This window comes from Delphinapterus leucas, chromosome 19 (genome assembly GCF_059928025.1).
Source record: "Delphinapterus leucas isolate spDelLeu-1000000601 "Yukka" chromosome 19, BTC_Dleu_Yukka2, whole genome shotgun sequence".
NCBI classification, from domain to species: domain Eukaryota; kingdom Metazoa; phylum Chordata; class Mammalia; order Artiodactyla; family Monodontidae; genus Delphinapterus; species Delphinapterus leucas.
In genome coordinates this window covers 50,413,356-50,437,837 of record NC_143147.1, presented here as the reverse complement: position 1 = coordinate 50,437,837, position 24,482 = coordinate 50,413,356, and the positions used below count along the sequence as shown (strand labels likewise).

The window sequence follows — 24,482 nt, the reverse complement described above, 5'->3', positions numbered from 1 at the left end:
TTCGCGCCCTGGTCTGGGAGGATCCCACATGCCGCGGAGCAACTGGGCCCGTGAGCCACAATTACTGAGCCTGCGCGTCTGGAGCCTGTGCTCCGCAACAAGAGAGGCCGCGATAGTGAGAGGCCCGTGCACCGCGATGAAGAGTGGCCCCCGTTTGCCACAACTAGAGAAAGCCCTCGCACAGAAACGAAGACCCAACACAGCCATAAATAAATAATAATAATATAATAATAATATCACCCTTGATTTAAAAAAAAAAGGTGGTGGCTGGACTCCCACACCTCTTAACCGGGAGGCTGAGGTCTGGGTGTTGATGACAGGCCCCTTTGAAGCACAGATGGGGACTTGGTCCTCCCGGAGACACAGCGTGGTGTGGATGAGTCTCGACGTAGCCACGGGTCCAACGGGGCTGCGTTTTTACAAGGCCGGGAGATGTTCACGGGAAGCTAAGTAACAGGTTAATGAGGGGTTCTGATAGAGAATGGTATTAACTTTGATGAGGAGAAAACACTTTGTAAAGGCCAACACCCACCGGGGCAGAGATATAAACCCGGGGTGAGGAGCTGCCTCTCTGCACTGGGGGCATCTGGTCTCGGAGATTGATCCCTTGTGCTGCCGAAGCCATGGCTTCCAAATGCCTCAAGGCCAGCTTCTCGTTGGGGCCTCTCAAGGTCCCGGGAGGGGCCAGTGGGGACTCGGTTCGCGTGTTCACGATGTACTCCAGCAGCTTCTTCAAGCTCCCTGGCCTGTCCCGGGGGGCCTGGAGCCTCTCTGCCCGCTCAGCTGGGCTGGGCAGGAGCAGCTGCAGGGCTGCCAGCTGTCTCCCCTCCAGAGGCTTTGCCAGCAGCTACAGCATGGAGGGGGAGGGGGCTGGGTCGGGGAGGGCATCCCTACCGGCAACGAGAAGGAGGCCATGCAGTTCCCGAACGACCGGCTGGCCAGCTACCTGGAGAAGGTGCGGCAGCCGAAGCGGGACAGCGCGGAGCTGGAGAGCCGCATCTGGAAGCGGAGCCAGCAACAAGATCCCCTTGTGTGCCCCGACTACCAGTCCTACTTCTGGACCATCGAGGAGCTCCAGCAGAAGGTGAGGGGTTCAGAGTAGGAGCCTGGTGCCAGCAGCACTGGCCTGGTAACCCTGCTCCCATGGGGCACTTCAGCGGTCACAAAGCCGGGGCACTTCAGCGGTCACAAAGCCTGGTCACATGGGTGGCCTCATTTGCTCCTCTCAATAATCTTATGAGGGAGGTATCATGAGGCCATTTTACAGATGATAACACTGAGGCTCAGGCTGGTTAACTGACTTATTCAAGGTGATCCAGGGGGCCGTTAGTGGAGCCAGAGCTTGAATACAGGCTCTATGAATTAACTGGTTGTGAGAACTTTAGTACCACAAGCCACCTCTCTGAGTTTTAATTTTTTCTTTCTTTTTTTTTTTTTTTTAAGGTGAGGGGATTGGGGTTGATGTGTTTGGTGCAGACCAGGTCTCCTATAACTAACTCAGGGAAGGGAGAGCCTGTCAGAAGTTTCCTTCTTGCCCAGCCTGCATTCCCAGAAAGTCCTAGCTGACTCCTGAGAGGGACCATTTGTGTCCAGGGAATTACAGAGTATGCTCTTGGTAATAACCTGCCGTGAACCCCCTATAGTCCTGGGAGATAGGAAGACGGGAGGAAACTGCCGTGCCAGGCCTTTCCTGCAGCATTTCTCTCTCTCTAACCCAGGTGAGAGGTGCTCTGCCTTGGTAGGGACCTTAGGGGTCACCTGCTCTGATCCCTACAGCATGCCCATAAGGCTCCATGGAGTCTCAGTGCCAAGAGCCCAGGGATGGGTGACCCTCTTCCTTCAAAGGCAGCCTGCACCAGCTTTGGGGAGCTCCTGCCAGAAGAATGCCCTTTCTTTCACTGAAGCCACTTCTTTATTTCCCCAGACCCTGTGCACCAAGGCAGAGAATGCCAGGCTGGTGGTGCAGATGGACAACGCCAAGCTGGCTGCAGATGGCTTAGGACCAAGTGAGTTGTCCCACTCGCTCATTGGCTGGGGGCTGGTAGAGCTGGACATTGGTGGTGCTCAGACTTTTGGTTATCGAGTCCCTGAGGCACAAGGCAGGACACACAGCACCAGGCCAGTCTGGGGTGGGATCTGACTTAGATATAAAAAGGAAAAGCAGCTTTAGGCGCCCTGTTATGTGCCTGCCAGGTACGAGATGGAGGTGTCCATACGGCAGTTGGTGGAGTCAGACATGAATGGCCTGTGTAGGATCCTGGATGATCTGACCCTGTGCAAGGCTGACCTGGAGGCCCAGATGGAGTCCCTAAAGGAGGAGCTGCTTAGCCTCAGGAAGAACCATGAGTGGGTGAGCATGGGGGGCAGGTAAACATGGGATCACGTGAGCATGGGGGAGGGGGATGAGTGAGGCAGTCCTCTGGGAAAGTTAGTGCTGACCCTGGTCTGTGCCACAGGAAGTGAATTCGCTGGGCTGCCAACTTGGTGATAGACTCAATGTCACGCTGCCCCACCTGTTGACCTGAACTGTGCTCTGGATGAGATGAGGTGCCAGTACGAGGCCCTGGTGGAGAATAACCGCTGGGATGCTGAAGACTGGTTCAACAGCCAGGTGGGTACATTGAAACAGTCAGCGTGACAGAGACATAGAATGGGTCGCAAGAGCGACCTTGAGGCTGTGAGTCAGGAAGCCTGAGTTTGGGTCCCAGCTCTGTTTTGACCTCCCTGTGCACCTTGGGCAGGTTGCTGTCCTGAAAGCAACAGTCTCCCCAAGGGTGAAATGAATGGGGTAGACTGGGTGATCTGGACCTGGCCCATGATCCTAAGTGGCCTCTGTCGATCTCTCAAGCTGAGTCCCCAGTGTCCCTGTGTGTGTATGTTTCAGACCGAGGAGCTGAACCAGCAGATGGTGTCCAGCTTGGAGCAGCTGCAGTCCTGCTGGGCAGAGATCACTGAGCTCAAATGCATGGTCAATGCCCTGGAGATCGAGCTGCAGGCCCAGCACAGCATGGTGAGCCCGATGCTGGCTCGGGGCTGCTGCTGGACCAAGCCTAGCAGTGCAGGAGCCTTCCAGCCTCTATTTCTCACCACATGGCAGGTTCCAGAAGGTCAAGTTCTTGAGTGTCAGGGATTTTCTGTGCAGAGAAGAGGGAATAAGGGCCCAGCCCCCATTCACCAATGTCCCAGGGGTAAAGGACAAGAGACCTGTAGCACCAGCATGTCCTGGTAGCAGCAGCTCCTGTATTCGTGTGAGCAGATTCATTCTGGACAATTATCAGTGACTTAGAGATTTCATTAATAGGGGAGCTCCTCTTTATAGATCAGGAGGCTATAGGGGCTAATTGGCTCATCTCAGATGAGATACCTGATTGTGGTTCATCCAGGCTCAAAGTGATTCTCTGAGCTCCTGTTCCTGGATTCTGAGGCCTCACTGAGACTCAGATGGATTAGGTGTGACTTCCTTGCTCTTCCTCTGACATCTAACCTTTTTCCTCCCTGTACAATCCTTGCCCTCACAGAGATGCTTTAGAATCCACCCCGGCAGAGATGGAGGCCCCCTACAGCTCCCAGCTGGCCCAGATGCAGTGCCTGATCACCAACGTGGAGGCCCAGCTGGTGGAGATCCGCTGGGACCTGGAGTGGCAGAGCCAGGAGTACCAGGTCCTTCTGGATGTCCGGGCCTGGCTGGAGTGTGAGATCAACACGCACCGGGGGCTGCTGGAGAGCGAGGACTCCAAGTGAGGATCCCTGCATGCTCTCTCATCTTCTGAATACGATCTACAAAGTTCTGGGGATACAGCATGGTGCCTGGGAAGAGCCCAGCATTTGGAATCAGAAGCCTTGAGTTTTAGTTCAGGTCTTGTTATACATTCATCACGCAACCCTGGCAAGTCCCTTTTCCCTCTGGGCCTGTGTTTCCCCATTGGTAAAATGAGGGGGCAGGACTAGGGTATTTTTTCTTTTCTTCTTCATTCATTAACAAAAAAAAATTATTAAATTAATTCTTGAATGTACTTGATTATTTATATGTATTTCACTTTTAGTTAAATCAATATTTAGAGTTTTCATCATTATGACTTCATTGTATTTTTCACAGCCGAACTACATGATATACCATAATTACTTCTTTCTTTGACAACTGTCACTGAACTCAAGTGCGTGTGCCTGACGCACAGGGAGGCGAAACAAACCAAAACATTGGAGTCTGGAGCAGAGAAAGGCTTATTGCAGGGCCCAGCAAGGAGAACGGGTGGCTCATGCCCCCAAACCCCGAACTCCAGGACGAGGGGGATTTTTAAGGTGCTCCGGGTTATTGAAAACAGCAACTGGAAAACTATGGTGTTCTGGCCTTTTTTTTCTCCTAGGCTCCCCTGTAACCCGTGTGCCCCCGAGCACTCGTCCTCCAAGTCATGCCTCCCCTGTCTTCCTGCGGCTTCCTGTGGGCCTGGTGCAGCCCGCACCACCTGTAGCCCCCCCTCATTTGTGTGCCCTGCCCGGGGGGCCGGTTCTGAGAGTGGCTGGTCTAGTAAGCCAAGGCCATTATCTCCAGGGCTTGGACTTGGCCTCAATTCAACCGTAATCCTAAAGCCCAGTCCCTGTCTTTGTGCAGAGCCCAGGCCCAGGTCTGGCCCTGAGAAGCCTTCCACACCTTCACCTTTCTCAAAGCCTGTCACTAAGGCTGGCCAACACTGAAGCCCTCAGCTTCTCATCATTTCAACGGAGGTCAGAGTCTCTGTTCTCAGGCTGCCTCCTGGGCCGGGTTTTCCTTCTGGGTGCTGTTTTGGTGGGGTCTGAAATGCAGCAGAGGGCTCCTGTTGGAGGAACAATAAAGCACGTTTGCTCTGGTTCTCGATGCCTAACCAGCTCTGTTCTGATATTGTTGGTTTGTGTCTCTGCTGGGTGTGGAGGGGTGACTCTTGGGCAGATGAATGGGGGAGGTTGGACCATGTATGACCCTGAGGATGACAGGGTCCCTGTGCCCCTATTTGGGGTGGTTAGAGGTCTACAGTGTAGCATTTAGCTCAGCTTTCCTGATTAAGACCCTTCTCCAAGGTTCCAGTGTTGTGACAGGTGACAGGTGACCAGACCCCTACTACTACCCTCTCAGTATATATGGTCGCTCTGGGGTCCCAGGAGAGGGTGATTAACGCTGAGATCGGTATAATGTGAAGCATTTTAGGCCACTTCATTAGCCTCATGCCTGTGGTCCTTGTAAGAGAAACAGTACGGAATCCCATACCCAGGGGACTCCATAGAAGTCCCATGCTTTTAGAAGCGTGATATCTTCAGCCTCTTCACACAGCCCTTCCAGTTCAGCAAACCCCCTTAAAACCCACAGCCCATCCAAAGCAGGAGATGGAAGAGTGAGCCTGCCACTGTGACTTCCAGCCACAGTCCAGACAGTCTTGTTCTTAAGAGACTCATCGTGTTCTCATGTGCTCTTGACCTCTGATGAGGTGCATGGTGCCTTTGGGTCCCAAGGCATTTCCGCATGGAAGTGGGAGCTCCCAGCATCTCGGACCAAAGACTCACTTGTGCCCAGAATGTCCCTCCTCGACAGACCAGGCAAATGGCAAAAGCCCCACTGATCCCAATGGGAAACGGAGAAGGATGAAGGCAAAACTCTCTGAGATAGAAAGGAAGACAAGTTGTCTCTAGATGGCCATATGCTCTTCATAAGATGCCAAGAGCACGGCTAAGGAGCTTCAGCGGCGTCAAGAGAGTTCTGACAGTGCTCCAGGTGGAGAACAGATTGGTGAAAGATGCTGACCAAGGTAGTCCTGAGACCCCCAACCCTTAAGAGCACCCAATAGGGTTCACCTTGATTCAATTTCAGAATCCTCCCCTTTCCCACCCCCTGTAAAGGAAGGCCTGGAGTTTTGGGTTCTCCCAGTGCCCTCACTCCTGGTGCCCGGCACCACCTCAGCTCCCATCTTCTTGGAACCCCTTGGTCCTAAAGAAGATGAGGGTCTCAGGATCATTCAGTTCACTCAGCAAACTTTTACTAAGTGCCTCCCTGGGCCAGGCAGTGTGTCAGGTGTCAGGGGTGGGATTGACCCTTGTCGGAGGGAAGCCTTGGGATGGGACAGGAAGGATGTCCACTCACTGCCTCTCTCCTGTCCTACCTCAGTGGTGGAAGGAGGCCAGCTAAAGGGGGTCGTGGCCTTAGTGTGACGAACACGGGCTCCGAATGTGGTCAGCCTGACCTGGGTTCAAATCCTAGCCCCAGCGTTTACTGCTTATGGGAGCTTTAACGGGTGGTAGTCCCTTTGGGAGTCTCGGTTTCCTCATCAGTGGAATAGAGAACAGGACACTTACCGCGCTGTAAGGTCCCTGATGCTTCGCCGAGCACATGCTTAGCATCTGAAAACTGGTAACTATCATTAGTTCCATTCCAGCAGGACGCCAGGACTGCTGTGAGGATGGGCGTCCACCTTTTCCTTGCCCCACTCTCATTTCTGTCTTCCTTCTGATTTAGACCCGCAGAGCTAATTCCTTAAAGACTGAAGAGATCCTGCCCTCTGAAAAAACAATGAAATGCAAATTACACTTAGAAAAAAGATATATATGCTCCTATCACGCAGTGGTTCTCAAAATCACCTGGAGGACTTTTTAAACACGGATGGCTAGGTCCCACCCTCAGAGTCTCTGATTCAGCTGGTCTGGGATGGACCTGAGAAACCGCTTTTCTAACATGTTCCTGAGTGATGTTGACGCTGTTGGTCAGGAGGCCACGTTGTGAGAACCACCACTACACGTTATTACAATAATGGGTGTAGGCAGACCTCATTTTCTCACGTTTTTCTTTATTGTGCTTCACAGACACCACGTGTTTTATTACAAATTGAAGGTCTGTGGCAACCCTGCATTGAACAAGTCTATTGACGCCATTTTTCCAATAGCATTTGCTCACCGCGTATCTCTGTATCACATTTTGGTAATTCTCACAAACGTTCTCATGATTATTATATTCGTGACGGTGGTCTGTGATCAGTGATCTTTGATTTACTGCTACGACTTTCTGAAGTCTCAGATAATGATTAGCATTTTTTAGCAAGAAAGTATTTTTTAATTAAATTCTGTACATGTTTAAAAAATTTTATTTACTTCTTTATTTTTTTAACATCTTCATTGGAGTAGAATTGCTTTACGATGGTGGGTTAGTTTCTGCTGTATAACAAAGTGAATCAGTTATACATATACATATGTTCCCATATCTCTTCCCTCTTGTGTCTCCCTCCCTCCCACCCTCCCTATCCCACCCCTCTAGGTGGTCACAAAGCACCGAGCTGGTCTCCCTGTGCTATGCGGCTGCTTCCCACTAGCTATCTATTTTACATTTGGTAGTGTATATATGTCCATGCCACTCTCTCACTTTGCCCCAGCTTACCCTTCCCCCTCCCCGTATCCTCAAGTCCATTCTCTAGTAGGTCTGCATCTTTATTCCCGTCTTGCCCCTAGGTTCTTCTGACCATTTTTTTTCTTTTTTGTTTTTAGATTCCATATATATGTGTTAGCATACCATATTTGTTTTTCTCTTTCTGACTCTGTATGACAGTCTCTAGGTCCATCCACCTCACTACAAATAGCTCAATTTCATTTCTTTTTATGGCTGAGTAATATTCCATTGTATATATGTGCCACATCTTCTTTAACCATTCATCTGTTGATGGACACTTAGGTTGCTTCCACGTCCTGGCTATTGTAAATAGAGCTGCAGTGAACATTTTAAATTCTGTACATTTTTAAAAGACATAATGCTACTGAATACTTAATAGAGTACAGCACAGTGTAGACATAACTTTTATATGCACTGGGAAACCTAAAAATTTGTGTGACTCGCTTTAGTGCAATATTTGTACACATTCAAAAAGTGCTGGTGATGATTCTGAAGGCTGGTCTGATGAGTCTCACTCCATGTGGTTGGTATTTGCATCACCCGTCCTTCTGCCCTCTCTAAACAGTTAATACAGACAAAAGAACTGGAATTTATGGTTATTGCAGGAAATCAAACTGAGAGATGATTTAATCTAACGCTTTCAATTTGCAGGAGGGAACTGAAGCCCAGAGAGGTAGAGTGACTTTCCCAAGGTCACACAGCTAGTTAGAAGGTAGCATCTCTATTTTGACTTTTCTTAAGCAACACATTTCAGGGAATAGGGCTGGGTGGCATTTTTCCTTCCATGTCCCTTCACCAACTCTTCTAGAAATATATGAAAAAGAAGAAAAGTACTTATACTTCAATATTATATTGAGAAGATGCGTAAATAAAAAGTGGCTATATAACACACCCATAGTAAACATGAAGTGTGTGAGCCCACAAGTATTACAGGCAGGACTAAAAACCACTGGTCTCACCTCCTGATTTCTTAAGAAGTGCCCAGTGGCTTCTAGAATCAGAGACACTTGCTCCTGGTCTCCTGGCTTTGCTCATCCCAGGGCTGCAGTGTCACTTCTCAAGGGAGCTGATTCACTCTGCTCCTGTCTCTGGGGTCCCAGAGTGAGCCCCCCCATTGCAGAAAGTGAGGGCAGAGCCAGTTCCAGCTTGTTCAACAAACAATAATCGGACTCTCTGTACGTGGAGCAGTGAGAAACGAAGGGGAGGATCCAGAGATGGTCGAGACAGAGCATCTGCTCACAGAGATATTCATGGCATTGACTTCCTTTCCCGAGACTGGGGTCCTCACCTCTCTCTTTCTCAGTAGCATCCAGCTGAAAGGAGGTCCCTGATTCTTAGGCTGTGCTGAGTTTGTTCTCTCCTCCCTAATATGATTTTCTTCCCCTGGGAGGAAGATGGTGCACATTAATAAGACTCAGAGGCTCTTTTTCTTTCCTCCCTGGATTCACACCACTGCCAGTATCGGTGCAGCTTCCGTCACCCACACATTTCCTCCTTAAGGGGCCGGGCCTCCTCTTGCCGCAGGGAATGATCTCATTTAAAGGAGGGGTCGCTGCCCCACAGAACTGTGGCCTCTCTCAGAGGCAGAGCAGGTGGGGCCGCAGGGGGCAATGTCACTGGCAGCACAGAGCCAGGCCTGGCAGCCCCACCCTAGAAATGAGGGCCTGGGCCTGGAGCTGGTCCTTTGAAGATGTATCCTGAGGCTCTCGCCCGGTCATCAGTGACGGGAGCCCAGAGTCCTGCCTTAGCCAAATGACAAGCGTGGCCTCTTTCACGAGGAAAGGAACTCCTTATTGGAAACCAAATTACAAATGAATTAGCAGCTTCCTCTGGGCCTGGTGATCTTCTAGCTTAAGCCCCCTGACTCCAAGGGTATATAAAAAGGCCCGAGCAGAATGGGGATGGCAGACACTGACAATTCACATAGCTGCAGCCTCTCCGACACGACGTCTAACTGCTCCCCAGCCTCCATCAAGAGCTGCCCCCAGTCACCCTCTGTCTGCTCCAGCAGCACGAGCTGCCGGCTGGAGCTGTGCCTGGGTTACGTCTGCCAGCCCGGGATGTGCGTGCCCTCTGTCTGCGCGCCCACCCCCTACCGGCCAGCCACCTGCCTCTCCAAGGCCCACCTAGCCAGCTCCTGCCAGCCCGGCAGCTGCCGCCCGACCAGCAGAATCTCCAGCTCCATGGGTTCCTACAGCCGATACTTTGAGGGTTCCTTCAATGGCAACGAGAAGGAGACCATGCAGTTCCTGAACAACCACCTGGCCGGCTACCTGGAGAGGGTGCGCCAGCTGGAACGAGACGACGCACAGCTGGAGAGCCGCATTCGAGACGCCTCCCTGTCTCAAGCGCCTGCCTTGGGTCCTGACTAGCAGTATTATTTCAAGACCATCGAGGAGCTCCAGCGGAAGGTGAGGGCAAGCGGTGAATAGACTCCCTGGGAAGGAGACTCAAAGAGCTGGCCTTCCAGATTTGAATCTCACTCATTTCTTAAGCTACGTTCAGGGAAAAGAAACTTCCCTAGGGCGCAGGATTATCTCATAATTCGAGTGCTCAGCCAGAGCCCTTCACGTGGAAAGAGGCCTGGGATCTAGTCTCAGTTCTGTCATGGATTCATTGCGTGACTCTAGGAGGTCCCTTCCCTGGGCCTCAGTTTCCTCATCTGGAAAATGGGGATAATAAGGGTCCTTATGTCAAAACGTTTCCATGGGTTAATACAGGTAAAGTGCTTAGCCCAGCCCTTGGTACGTGGTGAGTTTTCGGTAAACTTGAGTGCTTGTTAAGGACCCTTCTAACTGTCATGTCTAACAGAGTTTTTCCTCCCACGTTGCTCGTTGCATTCAAAATGGGGCATTCAGATTTATGAAGACCCAGGTGCTTGAAAAATAAACCTCACGTTTTCTGAGGACTTGCCGTTCACTGAATATCCCTCAGAGTTCCAGAGGCTTCGGCAGGGATGGCTGCAGGACTACTGGTTCTCCTCAGTTGGGTTCTTTTTCCTTCTTCTTGTCCTGGACCCCCTCTGTGTGCTGTGGCCCCCAGGTTCTGTACACCAAGGCAGAGAATGCCAGGATGATCATGCACGTCGACAATGCCAAGGTGGCTGCCGATGTCTTCAGCACCAAGTGAGTTCGGCCAGGGGATGGAGGCACCCTGTCTCCTGGCACATGCTTGGGGGCAGCTTTCTGTTAGTTTCATAGACAGTAGGAAAAGCGCCAGTGGCTCAAGGTCTTCCTTGGGGTTGGCACTCAGTTTCACCCCTCAGTCGCTGACCCTGTCCTGACGCAGGTACGAGATGGGGCTGGCCATGTGGCAGCTGGTGGAGGCCGACACCAGTAGCCTGTGCAGGGTGCTGGATGAGCTGACCCTGTGCAAGGCCGACCTGGGGATGCAGGTGGAGTCCCTGAAGGAGGAGCTGATGTGTCTCAAGAAGAACCACGAGGAGGTGAGTCCTGAAGTCCAACTGAGGTGGTCCTGGGGAGCCCAGTGAGAAGAACGTGGGATTTGGGGTTGGGTAGTCATGGGCTGAAATTCCCAGGTCGGCCACAGATTGTATACGTGACTTTGCCCAATTTATTTAACCCTTCTGTAACCTTTCCTTTATGTTCTCATCTGTAAAATGGGGCTAACTCTATCAACAAGGCTGCTGTGAGAATTCAATGAAGTCACAGGTCTTAAACACCTGTCCTTTGGTTGGTGCTTGGAAATGCTAATGACCTTTGCTTCTGCATTTCCTGGACTGGCGTGACTCTCAAGGGCTTGTGGTGACTTGTTTTTCTCATGAGAGCTGCATAACAGGGGTAGAGTGGCCCACTAGGGCTGGAGGGGGTTGTTTTCTAGAACCAACATGGAATGGCCCGTCCGTCTCTGCTAGGCTGGACTGCGGGGGGTGGCCCCCATCTCGTCTAAGGGAGAGGTGAACTGCAGTGGTTTTCTTCTTTTTTTTCTCTCCCCATCCTTGTTCCCCTTCCTCTCTTCTGTTTGCATATAATACACTTAATCTAAAAGCCACAGGTCGACCCTCTGCTTTCTGATTTTTCCTCATCTCTTGTAGGTCCTTGGAGGGGAACCCCTCCACCCTGGGCACCTGTATGCTGTAAAGCCCATCTGAGCTCTGGTGTTTTTTACCTCTTTCCCTGGGTTGACACTCAACCTCTCAACTTGGGAGTTGAAAGCACAAGTGCCTCTGAATCCTGGCTGGGTTTCCTTAGGCTGAAGTGTAAAGTAACAATGTTACCACATACTCAATGAGCGCCCGAAGGCACCTGACTCACCCCATCTAGATCAGAGAACTGGGAACTGCCCCAGGAGGCCACTAATGAGGAGTTATCGCTTGGTATCGGCAGCCTCAGCAACAACTTTCTCTTCTTGGCAGCGGAGCCTGGGAGGCGCCTGCTCTCACTTGGGCCTTGAACCAAGTAAAGCCAGGCTCCTGCAGTGCTCCTTCCCGGATGAACGCAGGCTGGGAGGGGGGCCGGGGAGACAGGGCACAGTTGTCGCATTTTAGTCCAAATGGACCAAACAAACCCTGATGCTGCTCCTGGCTTCTGCCAAAGCTATAGGAAGCCTCTCCCATCACGGGGTGTCCAGGTGGAGCTGAAAGACCCTCGGGATGCTGCAGAGTGGCTGCAGTCCTCACAGGGCCCCTCTAAGGCAGAGATCTTTAGCATCCTTTGCTCCATCTTCTCACATCTCCTTGGGGAGGTGATCTAGGATCTCACGACTTCACACTTGCCTGGTGTTCTTGTGTCTTTTCAGGAAGTCGATGCCCTCCGATGCCAGCTTGGGGACCGCCTTAACGTTGACGTGGACGCCGCAACCCCCGTGGACCTGAACAGGGTTCTGGAAGAGATGTGGTGTCAGTACGGGGTCCTGGTGGAGAACTAATCACAGGGACACGGAGGAATGGTTCACCAGGCAGGCGGGCCTCTCGCAGGGGGCTGGCCTCCCCAGGATCCCTGAGAGGCACCCCCAGCCTTCTCCTGTCTCCCCCATTGCAGATGGAAGCACTTAACCAGCAGGTAGCCACAAGCTCTGAGCAGCTTCAGAGCTACCAGTCAGACATCAATGATCTGAGACGAACGGTCAACACGCTGGAGATCGAGCTGCAGGCCCAACACAGCCTGGTGAATGTGCCTGTGGGCACCTGTCTCCCAGCTCTGGATCTCAGGCAGCACTGAATGTAGGGGCAGGCATCCAGGAAGGAGGAGGGGGAAGAGGAAGAGGCGGGAGGAGGGGGACGGCGAGGGGGAGGAGGTCCAGATTTAACCACCACCATTGCTTGTCCAGCTGACCTCTCCTGCAGGGAGGTTTCTCCCAAGACCCAGCTCAGAGATAAAAGGGCCACGTTTCAAATCTGATGTGGGTTAGGTGGCCCCTGTCAAACACTTCCAAGAAGGCTTGTCCTCTGCTTTGGAAGCCTGCCCTTCCAAACCCATGCTTCTCAACCCCACCTGTGCAGATTTAAAAACTCTCCATGCCCAGGTTCTTCCCCAGATGAATTATATCAGAGTCTCTGGAGGTGGGGCCTGGGCATGGGTGTTTTTTAGCGTCTCCTACATGACTCTAAAGTGCAGCCAGGGTTGAAGACCACTGATCTCAGTGATGCTTGTAGCGGGGGAGCCTGGAGAACCTCAGGTCCAAGGCCTGAAGCCTGAGTAAGGTTGAAGAAGGAATAAGGGATTTAGCGTCACGTGAATGTAGGTTCAAACCCTGGTCTGTCACTTCCCAGCTGTTTAACATTGAACAAGTCACTTGACCTTTCTGGGCTTCAGTTTCCTCAGTGACTCAGGTAGGGAGGGGTCATTCCCAAACCCAAGGAGAGACTTGGCTCTTCTCGGCTCTTTCTTTCTTTCTTTTTTTAAAAAGTTGAATGGAAGATTCTTTAAATTCTATAGCGCTTTACAATTTTCAGAAGTTTCACATGCGTGATTTCACATAATTCTATAATAACCCTTTTTTCCCCTACCCTTATATTGCCCCTTACCTTTTCCCTCTCCCCACTGGTAACCACTAGTTTGCTCTCTATATCTGTGAGTCTGCTTCTTTTTTGTTTTATTCACTAGTTTATTGTATTTTTAGAATCCACATATAAGTGATATCATACAGTATTTGTCTTTCTCTGACTTATATCACTTAGCATAATGCCCTCCAAGTCCATCCATGTTGCTGCAAATGGCATTATTTCATTCTCTTTTTTTTTTCATTCTCTTTTATAGCTGAGTAATATTCCATTGTGTACATAAACTCCACATCTTCTTTATACACTCTTCTGTTGATGGACGCTTAGGTTGCTTCCATGTCTTGGCTATTGTAAATAATGCTGCTATAAACACTGGGGTGCATATATCCTTTTGAATGTTTTTGTTTTCTTCATATATATACTCAGGAGTGGAATTGCTGGGTCATATGGTATTTCTAGTTTTAGTTTTTTGAGAAACCTCCATACTGTCTTCCACAGTGGCTGTTTCTTGGTTCTTTCTAAGGTCATGGAAAATAGGTCCTCTCCTCACAGCTATTTTGTCTTTCCTTTTGCCTTAGAGAGACTCTCTGGAATCTACCCTGGCAGAGACGGAGGCCTGCTACAGCCTCCAGCTGGCCCAAATGCAATGCCTGATCACCAGCTTGGAGGTCCAGCTGGCCGACATCCACTGTCACCTGGAGCGGCAGAGCCAGGAGTACTGGGTGCTGCTGGATGTCCAGGCTGGAGTTTGAGATCAACACGTACCGGGGGCTGCTGGAGAGCGAGGACTGCAAGTATGTGGGCTGTGAGAGGTTTGGAGGAGGTTATAAGAAGCAGCTGGATCTACCCATAAGGTACACCCCTGTCATGATTAATAAGGGATTAGGAAGCCGGGATGATCCGAAGACGTCAGGCAGGTATTCATGCTGCCATCCCACACCTGGCCCATTGGGACCATTCTGCTCCATTCCAAGTTGGCAGACTCCTTCTAAGTGCTCAGTGTGTGCCAGGTGCCACGGGGGATACCGAGCTGGATGATGGCAAAGCATCTGTTCTCAAGCCTTTTCCATCTCCAGGGAGACAGACATGCCACTGGAGATCATACTGGGGAAGGGTGGATGTTTTGGGCACTTGGAAGGATTATGTAGCTTCATGTGTTGAGCTGTGGTGGAAAGGAGGACAGGAAAGATCAGCTGGGCCCCATTCAATGGTGAACCACAAAGGACATGCTGGGGAGGGAGGGCTTTATTTTATAGGCAGTTGGGAGGCCTTAACTTTTTTTTGAGGAGGAAATGATAGAATTTGCTTAACTGCCTAGCTCCTCACTACATGGTAAACAACTGGAACTCAGAGAAAAAATATTTTTATCCCCTGCGTCTGGTGCATAGTAGATGCTCAGTAAACGTTTCTTGACCAAGTCAATGAGAGCTCAAAGCTGCTCTTCAGGAAGATGGCACAGATGGCAACAGGAAGGGCTGAGTAGAGAGAGGGAGGAAGGGCTGGGCACGGGAGCCATTCAGGAGGCCTTGGATGTGGTCTAGGTAATGAACAATGGGGAGGGTCTGAATTTGGGCAGTGGAGGCATCCGCCCCCAGCCGTGGTACAGGCAGAATTGCAGGGCTTGGTGGCTGCCTGGATGCAGGATACCTCTGGGCCTTGGACACCTGGTGGGCTGATGATTGTAGGTAGACATTCAGCCTTGCTTCTCTGCCATTTAGAATCTTGCCCTCCAGGGCAAGGGTTGCAAAGTCAAATATTTTTCAAGAACTAGGCCATGACCATACGTGAGTGACACGGGTCACTGTGGGACAGTGGGTAACCAGGGAGCTATGGCTTGTCCAGTGAAGGTGGTGCTGCCTCCTCAGGGCCATTTCTGCCACATATGATGACGATTCAGTACTGCTGGATCTTCTCATTATTCAAGGGAAGCTGGTCTCACAACAGTGAGAGCCCCGCGTACCGCAAAAAACCCCCCAAAACCCAGCAACAACACACTGAACATTGGATGGAGGCCAAATAGCCCAGAGACAGGACAGGCAGCCTGAGGACCACATCCAGCCTGAAATGTGTTTCATCTGGCCAGTACTGTATTTTTTTTTTTTTTTTTTTTTGCGGTACGCAGGCATCTCACTGTTGTGGCCTCTCCCGTTGCGGAGCACAGGCTCCGGACGTGCGTGCTCAGGGGCCATGGCTCACGGGCCCAGCCGCTCCGCAGCATGTGGGATCTTCCCAGACCGGGGCACGAACCCGTGTCCCCTGCTTTGGCAGGTGGACTCTCAACCACTGCGCCACCAGGGAAGCCCCTTGTTTATCTCTTAATTTCAACTTCTTGCCCAGTTTCTGAGCCTTTTAATTCTTCTTAATTCTGGCAATGACACAGTTGTTCTCCTGTTGGGGGCTAGGGTAGGGGATTTGGTGGAAGTCAAGTTGAATTAGAATAGGCTTTGAAGTGGAAGGAAACAGATACCGAGAACGGCTTTGACACTTTATAAATGGCTTGAGCCAAGAAAAATGACTTCACATCTCTGGTCCTCAAAACCTTATTTATTTATTTTTGTAAAATTAAGATAAGAATACCCACTTTATACGGTGTAGGAAGGATATAGACAATATGGTTGATAAATCCCCTAACACACATGATAGGTGCTCCTAACACACATGATAGGTTCTCCTATCATAACAGACTTTAGAATCAAGGAAGTAAGGCAGGAAGAGGGGTTGCAGTGACTCTGATAATACAAATCTTTTGAGTTTCATGGTCAAGTTCTTATATGATATTCCAAAAGATTATTGTTCAGTTTTGTTTGTTATTGGCTTCTTGAGCTCACTGTTTTTGGTCTGGATCAGGCATGGTCTTCAGAGTCACCCTCATACTGATGAGTTTCTTAGACACTTTTTAAGACACCCATGTCTACCCAAGTTATTGTGCTTCTGATGGACAGGAACGTAACCAACGGTGTGTCAGGTATGAGCCTGGCATATAGGATGTGCCAGGAGATGTGTTGAATGAATGGACTTCATAGTCTTTTTACCCCTTAAAATGAGGCCAAAAGGCAAACAACTGAAGAAAGAAGGAATACAGAACTTCTTGTTAATCAAGAAGCCCATAACATCTACTAAGAATCAATTTCTTCCCTGGGTAGGGAAGGCTGGTTGAGTTCTCACCCAGGTCAATGCCACTGTAGTCATAGAAGTTTGTCTCTCTTGCTGCTCCAAAGACCAACAGGAATAGTCATGCCTTCTGCGTGGACACATCAACAAGGAGGCCAACCCCAGTCAAAGCACAAACATCTGATGGCTGAAAGGACTTCTGTTCTTTTAAAATAATAAAAAGCTTCTGACTTCCCACCCACAGCCAACCTGATATCATAGAGCCAAGAGGCACCTCAGATTCATCCACATTCCTTTAATGAGATAAGGAACTCCGAATGGTAAACTCAACAGCTGGTAGCAGGATGATGGTGCAACGGGAGGTAGAGAATCAAGCAGGGAGGTCAAAGCATGGAGGCCACACCCACCTGGGATGGGGTTTAAAAGGGCCGGGAGGGAAGAGGGTTGTCAGACTCAGTGGCTTGGCCTTCCCAGCAGCTCTGAACCTCCTGTGCATCCTCAGCCCACCATAACCTCCTCCTACATCAGCTCATCCCACTGCCTGGGCTGCACCAACACTCCCGGAGCAAGAAACATCTGTGTCTCCTCCATTGACATTGGAGACTAGCCTGGGGCAGAGGTCAACAATGCCCCCCTATGTCTCTCAGCCACTCTGGCACACGCCAACTGAATCCCAGTGGGAACAACCCCTCTGGGCTGACCCAGCCTCTGTCTGCCCACAGCTGCAATGCCGCCTGCCCCTTGCTGGGGACCTGCCACATTCCTGGCGACATCGGAATCTGCAGGAACCTATGGCGAAGGCTCCCTTAACAGCCATGAGAAGGAGACCACGCAGTTCCCGAATGACCGGCTGGCCAGCTACCTGGAGAAAGTGCGCCACCTGGAGCGGGACAACATGGAGCTGGAGACCCAGATCCAAGAGTCGAGCGAATGCCATGAGGCCACCGTGTGTCTGGACTATGAGAGCCACTTCTGCACTATCGAGGAGCTACAGCAGAAAGGGGTTTGCGATGCTCCCGATCACACGTTGGCAAGCAACAGTCCCTAGGCCAAATTCAGCCTCCTGCTTGACTTTGTAAATAAAGTTGCATTGGTACACAGCCATGCTCACTCACTGACGTATGGTCTGTGACCGCTTTTGTGTTACAATGGCAGAGTCAAGTAGTCATGACAGAGATTCATGGTCTGCAAAGCCTGAAAGATTTACTATCCGGCCCTGTACAGAAAAAGATGACTGACCCTGCACTAAATGTTCAGGGTCTGGACTGGCAGTGGAATGAGCCACAGATAAAATTATTTTTAATTGAAGTATAGTTGACTTACAGCATTGTGTTAATTCCTGCAGAACAGCAAAGTGAACAAAGAACAAAGTGAACAAAGTGAATTTCTGCAGAACAGCAAAATATGTATGCAAATTCTTTTTTATATTCTTTTCCATCATGGTTTATCCCAGGATATTGAATAGAGTTTCCTGTGCTATACAGTAGGACCTTGTTTTGTTTATCCAGTCTATATATAATAGTTTGTATCTGCTAACCCCAAAACTTGTGGGAAGAGAATCTCTTGAGTGAAGGTGAATGTGAATGTGAAAAGGATGAGATGTAGGATTTGATTCCCCAGGATTCTGAGTTTCAGTGCTTACAATTCCTAAATTGTAGTTGCGAAAAACAGTGCAACCTAAGTTCTGGTGCAGCAAAAGGGGTCAGGGGAGTATGTTCTAATGTCCTTTTTGAGCCAGTGTATATCCATTCAGTAATATTGGTCTCTTATGTATATCTGCTGTCCCCTTTGGTTATAATGCAATACTTCTTAAGAGACTTCATCTTAGTTTTGGAGACAGAAAGACAAAGAATATCAGAATAAGGGCCATGACTCCAAAAAAGATGTTAAAAAAAAAAAGACTAAGGCAAAAAACAAAATTAAATTGGGTTTCCCTGATGGCGCAGTTGTTGAGGGTCCACCTGCCGATGCAGGGGACGCAGGTTCGTGCCCCGGTCCGGGAGGATCCCACACGCCATGAAGCGGCTGGGCCTGTGAGCCATGGCCGCTGAGCCTGCGCATCTGGAGCCTGTGCTCCACAACGGGAGAGATCACAACAGTGAGAGGCCCGCGTACCGCAAAAAAAAAAAAAAAAAAAATAGACTAAGGGCCATGGAGCTGTGGCTAGATTCAGGGAAGACCTTTGAGGAGGTTGACCAACCGGTGAAAGGGACTTATTAAGAATGGATCCCACCTTATCTGAAAGTGTAATAACCAGTCCATTGTTCTGTGGCTTAGATTCCACATCTTGTTTATACAAGGTTAAGCATCATATCTGGCAAAATAAAATTAAGTCTTTGCTATATGTTCAGTTTGCTACTACCTTCCATCTCTTGCTTCTTTTGGCTCTATACCTTCACCTTTTGCCACGCATCCTCTTGCATGTGCCCCTCCTGTACCACATCAGCATAGCTCACATGTTTGGGAGTTTGTGTTGTCCAAGAGGATGTTGTAGTTTGAACCCAGCCAATGGTGCTTCCTTTGACTGAGGCCATAGATGGCTCTGGGAACAAGCAAATCCCTGAGTGTACTTTCTTTTCCCAGATCCTGTGCATCAAATCTGAGAACAACAAGCTGGTCATGCAAATAGACAATGCCAAGCTGACTGCTGATGACAATAGGACCAAGTGAGTTGGGGTACCACGCTTGGGGGAGGGGCCAGATATCTACCTGGACTTCTCTCTCGTGAGGCACTTGGTATAGGAGATGTAATCGACCAAGATTCCAAACCCACAGTTACAGCAGGAGTAAACAGAGGGCATTAAGCCCAAGGTCTTGAGAAAACACCCCTGGCCACCTGCAGTTGTTTAACTTTTATAATTTACAACGTGATTTGGAACGCATCCTCCACTTGATTCTATGTAAGAAGAACCGGGTGAGGGGGGCAGGGCAGTGAAGGCATCTCCTTCGTGAGGACACAGAGGCTCAGAGCCCTGATGGCACTTGCTAGAAGTTGCACAGCTGTCGAGTGGTAGAACCAGAACTTGGCCCCGCATTTCCTACCCCGAGGTCATTTCATGCGAAACTCCGCTGCCTTGGTAAAGGATGTGTTTCCACACTGCAGCTCGACCAATTTGTGAGCACTAATTATTCATGACAGAAATCATGGTCCACAGCCTACAGTGGAGGCATGTGAAGGTCAAAGGGTTTATACTCCCTAGAGGGTCCAATGTAGGAGCAGGGAAGGATATTATATATATATATATATATTTGTTGTTGTTGTTTTTTGCGGTACGCGGGCCTCTCACTGTTGTGGCCTCTCCCGTTGCGGAGCACAGGCCCCGGACGCGCAGGCTCAGCGGCCATGGCTCACGGGCCCAGCCGCTCCGCGGCATGTGGGATCTTCCTGGACCGGGGCACGAACCCGTGTCCCCTGCATCGGCAGGCGGACTCTCAACCACTGCGCCACCAGGGAAGCCCAGGACATTATATTTTATTGTCTCTTTTCTGGGCGCTGTGGACGCCTCACTCCTCCAGAGTTAAGGAAGCCGTTTCCTTTCTCTCATTCTGCCAGTTTGGCTTCTAATCTGGGAGAGAATCCAGGGTCCATCTCAGCTGGGGGCGTGGAAGAGGACGGTTTACAGTGGGCACACCTGGCTGCTCTGTAGCCTCCCCTTTGGCCATCTGCCCATGAGGGCAGCGTTGACCACGGTCCATCCTGGTATCCTCAGTACCGGCCACTCTGCCTGCTTGTCTTAGGTGCTTAGTATTGAATGAGTGGGGATGACCCTGCTTCTGTGAGTGCATGATACAGGAAACGCCAACTCACAACTGGAGGGCAGAGGGAAGGCCAGCAAGGCATGCTGTAGGTTGTGTCCTGGGGCCCCTCTGCTCTCTAATCCCAACTCCTGTGCCCGCCCTGGTGAAGGTACCAGACGGAGCACTTGCTCTGCCAGCTGGGGAGGGGGCCGACGTCTGTGGGTTGCACAGGGCGCTGGACGACCTCACACTCGCCAAGGCCAACCTGGGGGCCCAGCTGGAGTCCCTGAAGGAGGAGCTGCTCTGCCTCAAGAAGAACCACAAGCAGGTGCGGGGCCCTTTGTGCGACACGTGGAGACGTCCTGGGGGTGAACTCAGGCTCCTTTGGAGGAAGCAGTGAGGCTCTTCCTCCTGCTTGGGTGGAAGCTCGTGCCTCGCTGTTAAGCCTTGAAGGGGAGCTCTGGCTTTCCGTGGGACCTCGCCCACTGAAAGGCTCTGGAAGCTGCTATGCTGACGCAGGCAGCACCTCATCCTCAGAGGAGGGCAGGGAAATCGCTGGAGGGGATGGGAAGTGGGAGGTGAGGCTTTGAGTAGAAGGCAGTGGGGGCCCCATGTATGGGACATCCTCCTATGTCCACAGGGAGTCCACGCTCTGAAGTGTCAGCTGCGGGACCAGCTCCAGACTGAGCTGGATGTGGTGCCCGCTGTGGACCTGGGCGGTGTGCTGGAGGAGATGCGGTGCCGGTACGAGGCCCTGGAGGTAGAGCTGCAGGCTCAGCTCACGCTGGTGAGTTCCTTTGTGGGCATGGAAGTTCCTTTGTGGGCACTCAGCTGGGCTCCCTCTTCCCATGGGCAATTCCCAGGTTCGGTACATGCGTCACTTAGATACAGACCAGGGACCCAGCTTTAACCTGATTCCTCACCTTTGCAAGAACACTCTCGTAGATGGGGACGCAAGAACATTCATGTGGTGAGGGAGGTTCTGCAAACGTCTCCTAAGGTCTACGAGGAAGAGTCACAGCGCGTTGCTAGTTGTCACAGCTGAGGACTGGATTTTTCTTGGGGCCTGGCAATGGCTTGGGGTGTCATAGTCTTTCTGAAGAGACTGAGGACAGGGTCGATGACTTTTAACCTCTTTCCCTCTTTCTCTGGTCTGCAGAACTGGCTGTGTGAATCCGGGGCCCGCTTCGGCACTGAGCTGGCCCAGATGCAGTGCCTCACCAGCGACGTGGAGGCTCAGCTGTCGGAGATCCGGGCTGACCTGGAGCGGCAGAGCCAGGAGTACCAGGTGCTACTGGACGTCAAGGCCTGGCTGGAGGGTGAGATCGCCACATGTTGGAACCTTCTGGAGATCGAGGACTGTAAGTATGTAGCCTGATGTTGTTTGTGTCAATATCATGTGTGAAAGCAGAGACCTCTTATTAGGAATGACTCAAAAGGAGGCGTGGCATTGCAGACCCCACCTTTGGGGACAAACTTGCTACCCAGTAAGCCTGGTGGGCTGCCTGGACGTAGAGGAGGGTGTGCAGGGCCTCTGCAGCTCATGCCGTCCATTTTGTGGCCCATGTTATGCTCCCAGGTGCTAGTCACTCCCACAGGGGCTAAAATACTGAGGGCTCTGTGCATTTAGGTTTTGCTAAATTCTCTCTGGAATATTCCAGGAGCTTTTAAAAATATTGCATGGGGCAGTGGTATCTATTCTCTCATTTTAGTTCCTCAGTAACGCTGTGACAAAGGTAGGACAGATAGTACACCCTTGTGAGAAATAAGGAACAGGACCAGGGGCTGTGTTTAAATGAAGGGAGTGGCCGGCCACCGGCTTTGCACACAGGCGCTCTGAGCTCTGGCCGCAGCCTCACTGTGAATTCCGGGCAAGTCACTCCCCTCTCTAGGCCTAGAGGGACCTGTACCGTCTAAGCCCCCTTTTCTCTTCCAATTCTAAAGTGCCTATTTATTTTGGATTTTCATACACTTCTCATGCCAATATTTAAGCACCTTTTTTTCTTCTGCAGGCTCCCCTGCAACATGTGCGCGACCCTAGCCTCCAGCACCTGTGCGGCCCCTGCAGCCTGTACCCCCTGCTCTCCCTGCCTTTTCGGGCCTTCTCGGGCCTCCTGTGGGCCCTGCTCATCGCCTCGATGCTGAATTACTCCTCAGCCAGAGATGCCAGAAAATGGGAGATGTCTGTAGTCCCTTGGCTCCAACCCCCAGTCCTGCCATCGGAGGCCTTTCTTCCCCAGCCAGCCTGGGGGAGACTGAAGCCAGGCAGTGCTTCTCTGTTGACGGGCTTTCCAGCCCGGTAGCTCAGCCCTGGCCCCTGGATTTGTGCTTCCTCTCTTCAGGATGTCCTGACTGCTCCATTTTCTCTCTTCTGCTGCCTCCTGATCTCTCTGAGATGGGGAGGGTAACCTCGCTTTTATTTTGCTAATAAACTTTACTTCTGCAGCATAAGGAGTCCAGTGCCTGCTGGTCTGTTTCTCCATCCAGACCTTGATGCAACCGTTCCTGTAGAAGCAGGGGTTGTGGCTCACTCACCAGAGTGGTTCTGGAAGATGGCAAAGCCAGTGAGGACCGTGGTTAAAAGTGGAACTGCAGCAAGATGGCACAGATGAGGGATACCCAGCTCTTGACCTGACCAAGCCTGTTTAGAGCCAGATTCACAGAGCTTTTAAAATACAGACTCGTTCAGACTAAATAAAGTCCCCCTTTAATCTGGATGAAGCCATCGCAAGGCACCGTGTCGGGGCTTTATAGACACGGTGACACAGGGTCCCACAAAAACCCTGCAAAGAGGGAGCGGCTGTTACTATTTTCAGCTGGTAGCTGAATCAAGGCTTGAACCCCAGTTTCTTTGAAGTAGATCCAAAGCCCATACTTTGAAAGCTTTGAAGGGGCAAAAAATTAAACATGAGAAGGTTTAGGGTGGTTGTTCTAAAAGTGTTTTCCTCCATCCAGTAGTACCAACATCCCCTGGGAACATGCTGGAAATGCAGACTCTTGGGCCTCACCCCAGACTTTCTTAATAAGCAGTCTGTTTCATCGAGGCTTCCAGGTGATTCCATGCACACTCAAGTTTAAGAATCACCGTGTAAGGGGGGTTTATTTGTGAAGTAAGATCCCGACTGGCCAGACCCACTGCAGAAGGGATGGGCCTCACTCTCCTGATCTCATGGGTGAGGAACTGTTTATCCCATTGAGATAGTGCTGAACATGTTAAATTGCTGAGCCGGTGACACCATCAGTCTAGAAAAGGTCAATCAAAGTCACCCACCCAAAGCTCCCCCACAGGCTCCACTGGCAAGTACTTCTGGCAGCCGCCCAGCTTGGAACTTGCAGCCAATAGCCACATGAACCAGAAGCTCCATATTTAGGCAGCCATGGATGAGAAGAGCATGTCTTCAGAAACCAGCATTAGAGCTGACCAAGCAGTGAGTTCCCCATCGCTGGAGGCATTCAAGGAGGGCCTTTATAACCACCTGGTGGGGACATTGAGAAGGTCGCTCAGGCAGCTGATGGAGCTGGATAAGATGGTTGTAGGGGTCTTCTAGCCTCCAAATTCGATGACTCCCTTCTTTCTAGGTCTTATTAATCAGTGAAACTATAAGTGGAGCTAACACACTGACTCCAGCAGCTCGTTCTTGTCTTCCTTCTCTACTCCGTGAACTCTCTGAGTCAGAGTAGCTTGCTGAGAAATTTACAAAGTCCAGCTGATGGTTGTTGAGTCCAGCCCGTCCTGATGCGGGAGTGACAACAGTCCCAAGTCCCGGGGTGGAGAGAGCTTAAGCCAGGCCTTGGTTGCTGTACCTCCAACTGCTCTCAAGCCCAGAATCCTACCTGTTGGCCACCGTCTGTGTAGACAGGACTGATTTGCTTAAGAGCCATCAAGACTTCCATCATAGGAAGCTCTGGAAGGTCAGAGGCTGTCTACCCTTTCCTCCCTTCCCTTCCATGGTGCCTCTGCTCTTTTTCCCAAGCGTAAAGGTGTCTGGGTACAGGTGATGCATCCCTAAGGTACTTACCCAAGAGTAGGTCCCAATAAGAAAGAGCAATCTTGATCAGTCTTAATTTAGCACCTGGCCCAAACACCGTCACCTCTTCCTTTGTACTTAAACAGCTCCTTTCATCCAACAAGTTCAAAGCTGTCTAACAAAATAAAGCCATTTATTCTTGCACCACCACGTTCTTCCCATGTAAGGAGAGGGAGAGAAGGTGAGTCATTCGGTGATGGAGGGATTCTTCTCGTGACATGAAATGAGTCAGTGGGGCCCCAAG

At 50.8% G+C, this 24,482-nt stretch overlaps 2 protein-coding genes and 1 pseudogene across 3 annotated transcripts; all 3 read left to right on the top strand.

Moving 5' to 3' along the window:
* The first annotated feature begins 293 nt into the window (after positions 1 to 293).
* On the top strand, positions 294 to 4,511 carry KRT35 (keratin 35). The gene is given in 10 exon segments (XM_022558251.3): positions 294 to 857; positions 860 to 1,084; positions 1,925 to 2,010; positions 2,194 to 2,350; positions 2,457 to 2,499; positions 2,502 to 2,611; positions 2,885 to 3,014; positions 3,521 to 3,737; positions 4,365 to 4,474; positions 4,477 to 4,511. Coding segments are annotated over 10 exon segments (1,347 nt in total). The 5' UTR covers positions 294 to 623.
* A 4,426-nt stretch (positions 4,512 to 8,937) lies between these two features.
* LOC111166494 (keratin, type I cuticular Ha2-like) lies at positions 8,938 to 14,410 on the top strand. Its single transcript, XM_022558243.3, is given in 8 exon segments — positions 8,938 to 9,810; positions 10,442 to 10,524; positions 10,688 to 10,844; positions 12,158 to 12,280; positions 12,282 to 12,320; positions 12,400 to 12,525; positions 13,940 to 14,097; positions 14,099 to 14,410. Coding segments are annotated over 8 exon segments (1,503 nt in total). The 5' UTR covers positions 8,938 to 9,294; the 3' UTR covers positions 14,400 to 14,410.
* Positions 14,411 to 14,422: 12 nt separating this feature from the next.
* LOC111166472 (keratin, type I cuticular Ha8-like) lies at positions 14,423 to 23,674 on the top strand (annotated as a pseudogene). The gene is made up of 6 exons (XR_016389003.1): positions 14,423 to 17,475; positions 19,056 to 19,138; positions 20,380 to 20,538; positions 20,851 to 20,997; positions 21,370 to 21,571; positions 22,223 to 23,674. The product of XR_016389003.1 is annotated as a keratin, type I cuticular Ha8-like (transcript).
* Positions 23,675 to 24,482: the final 808 nt, after the last annotated feature.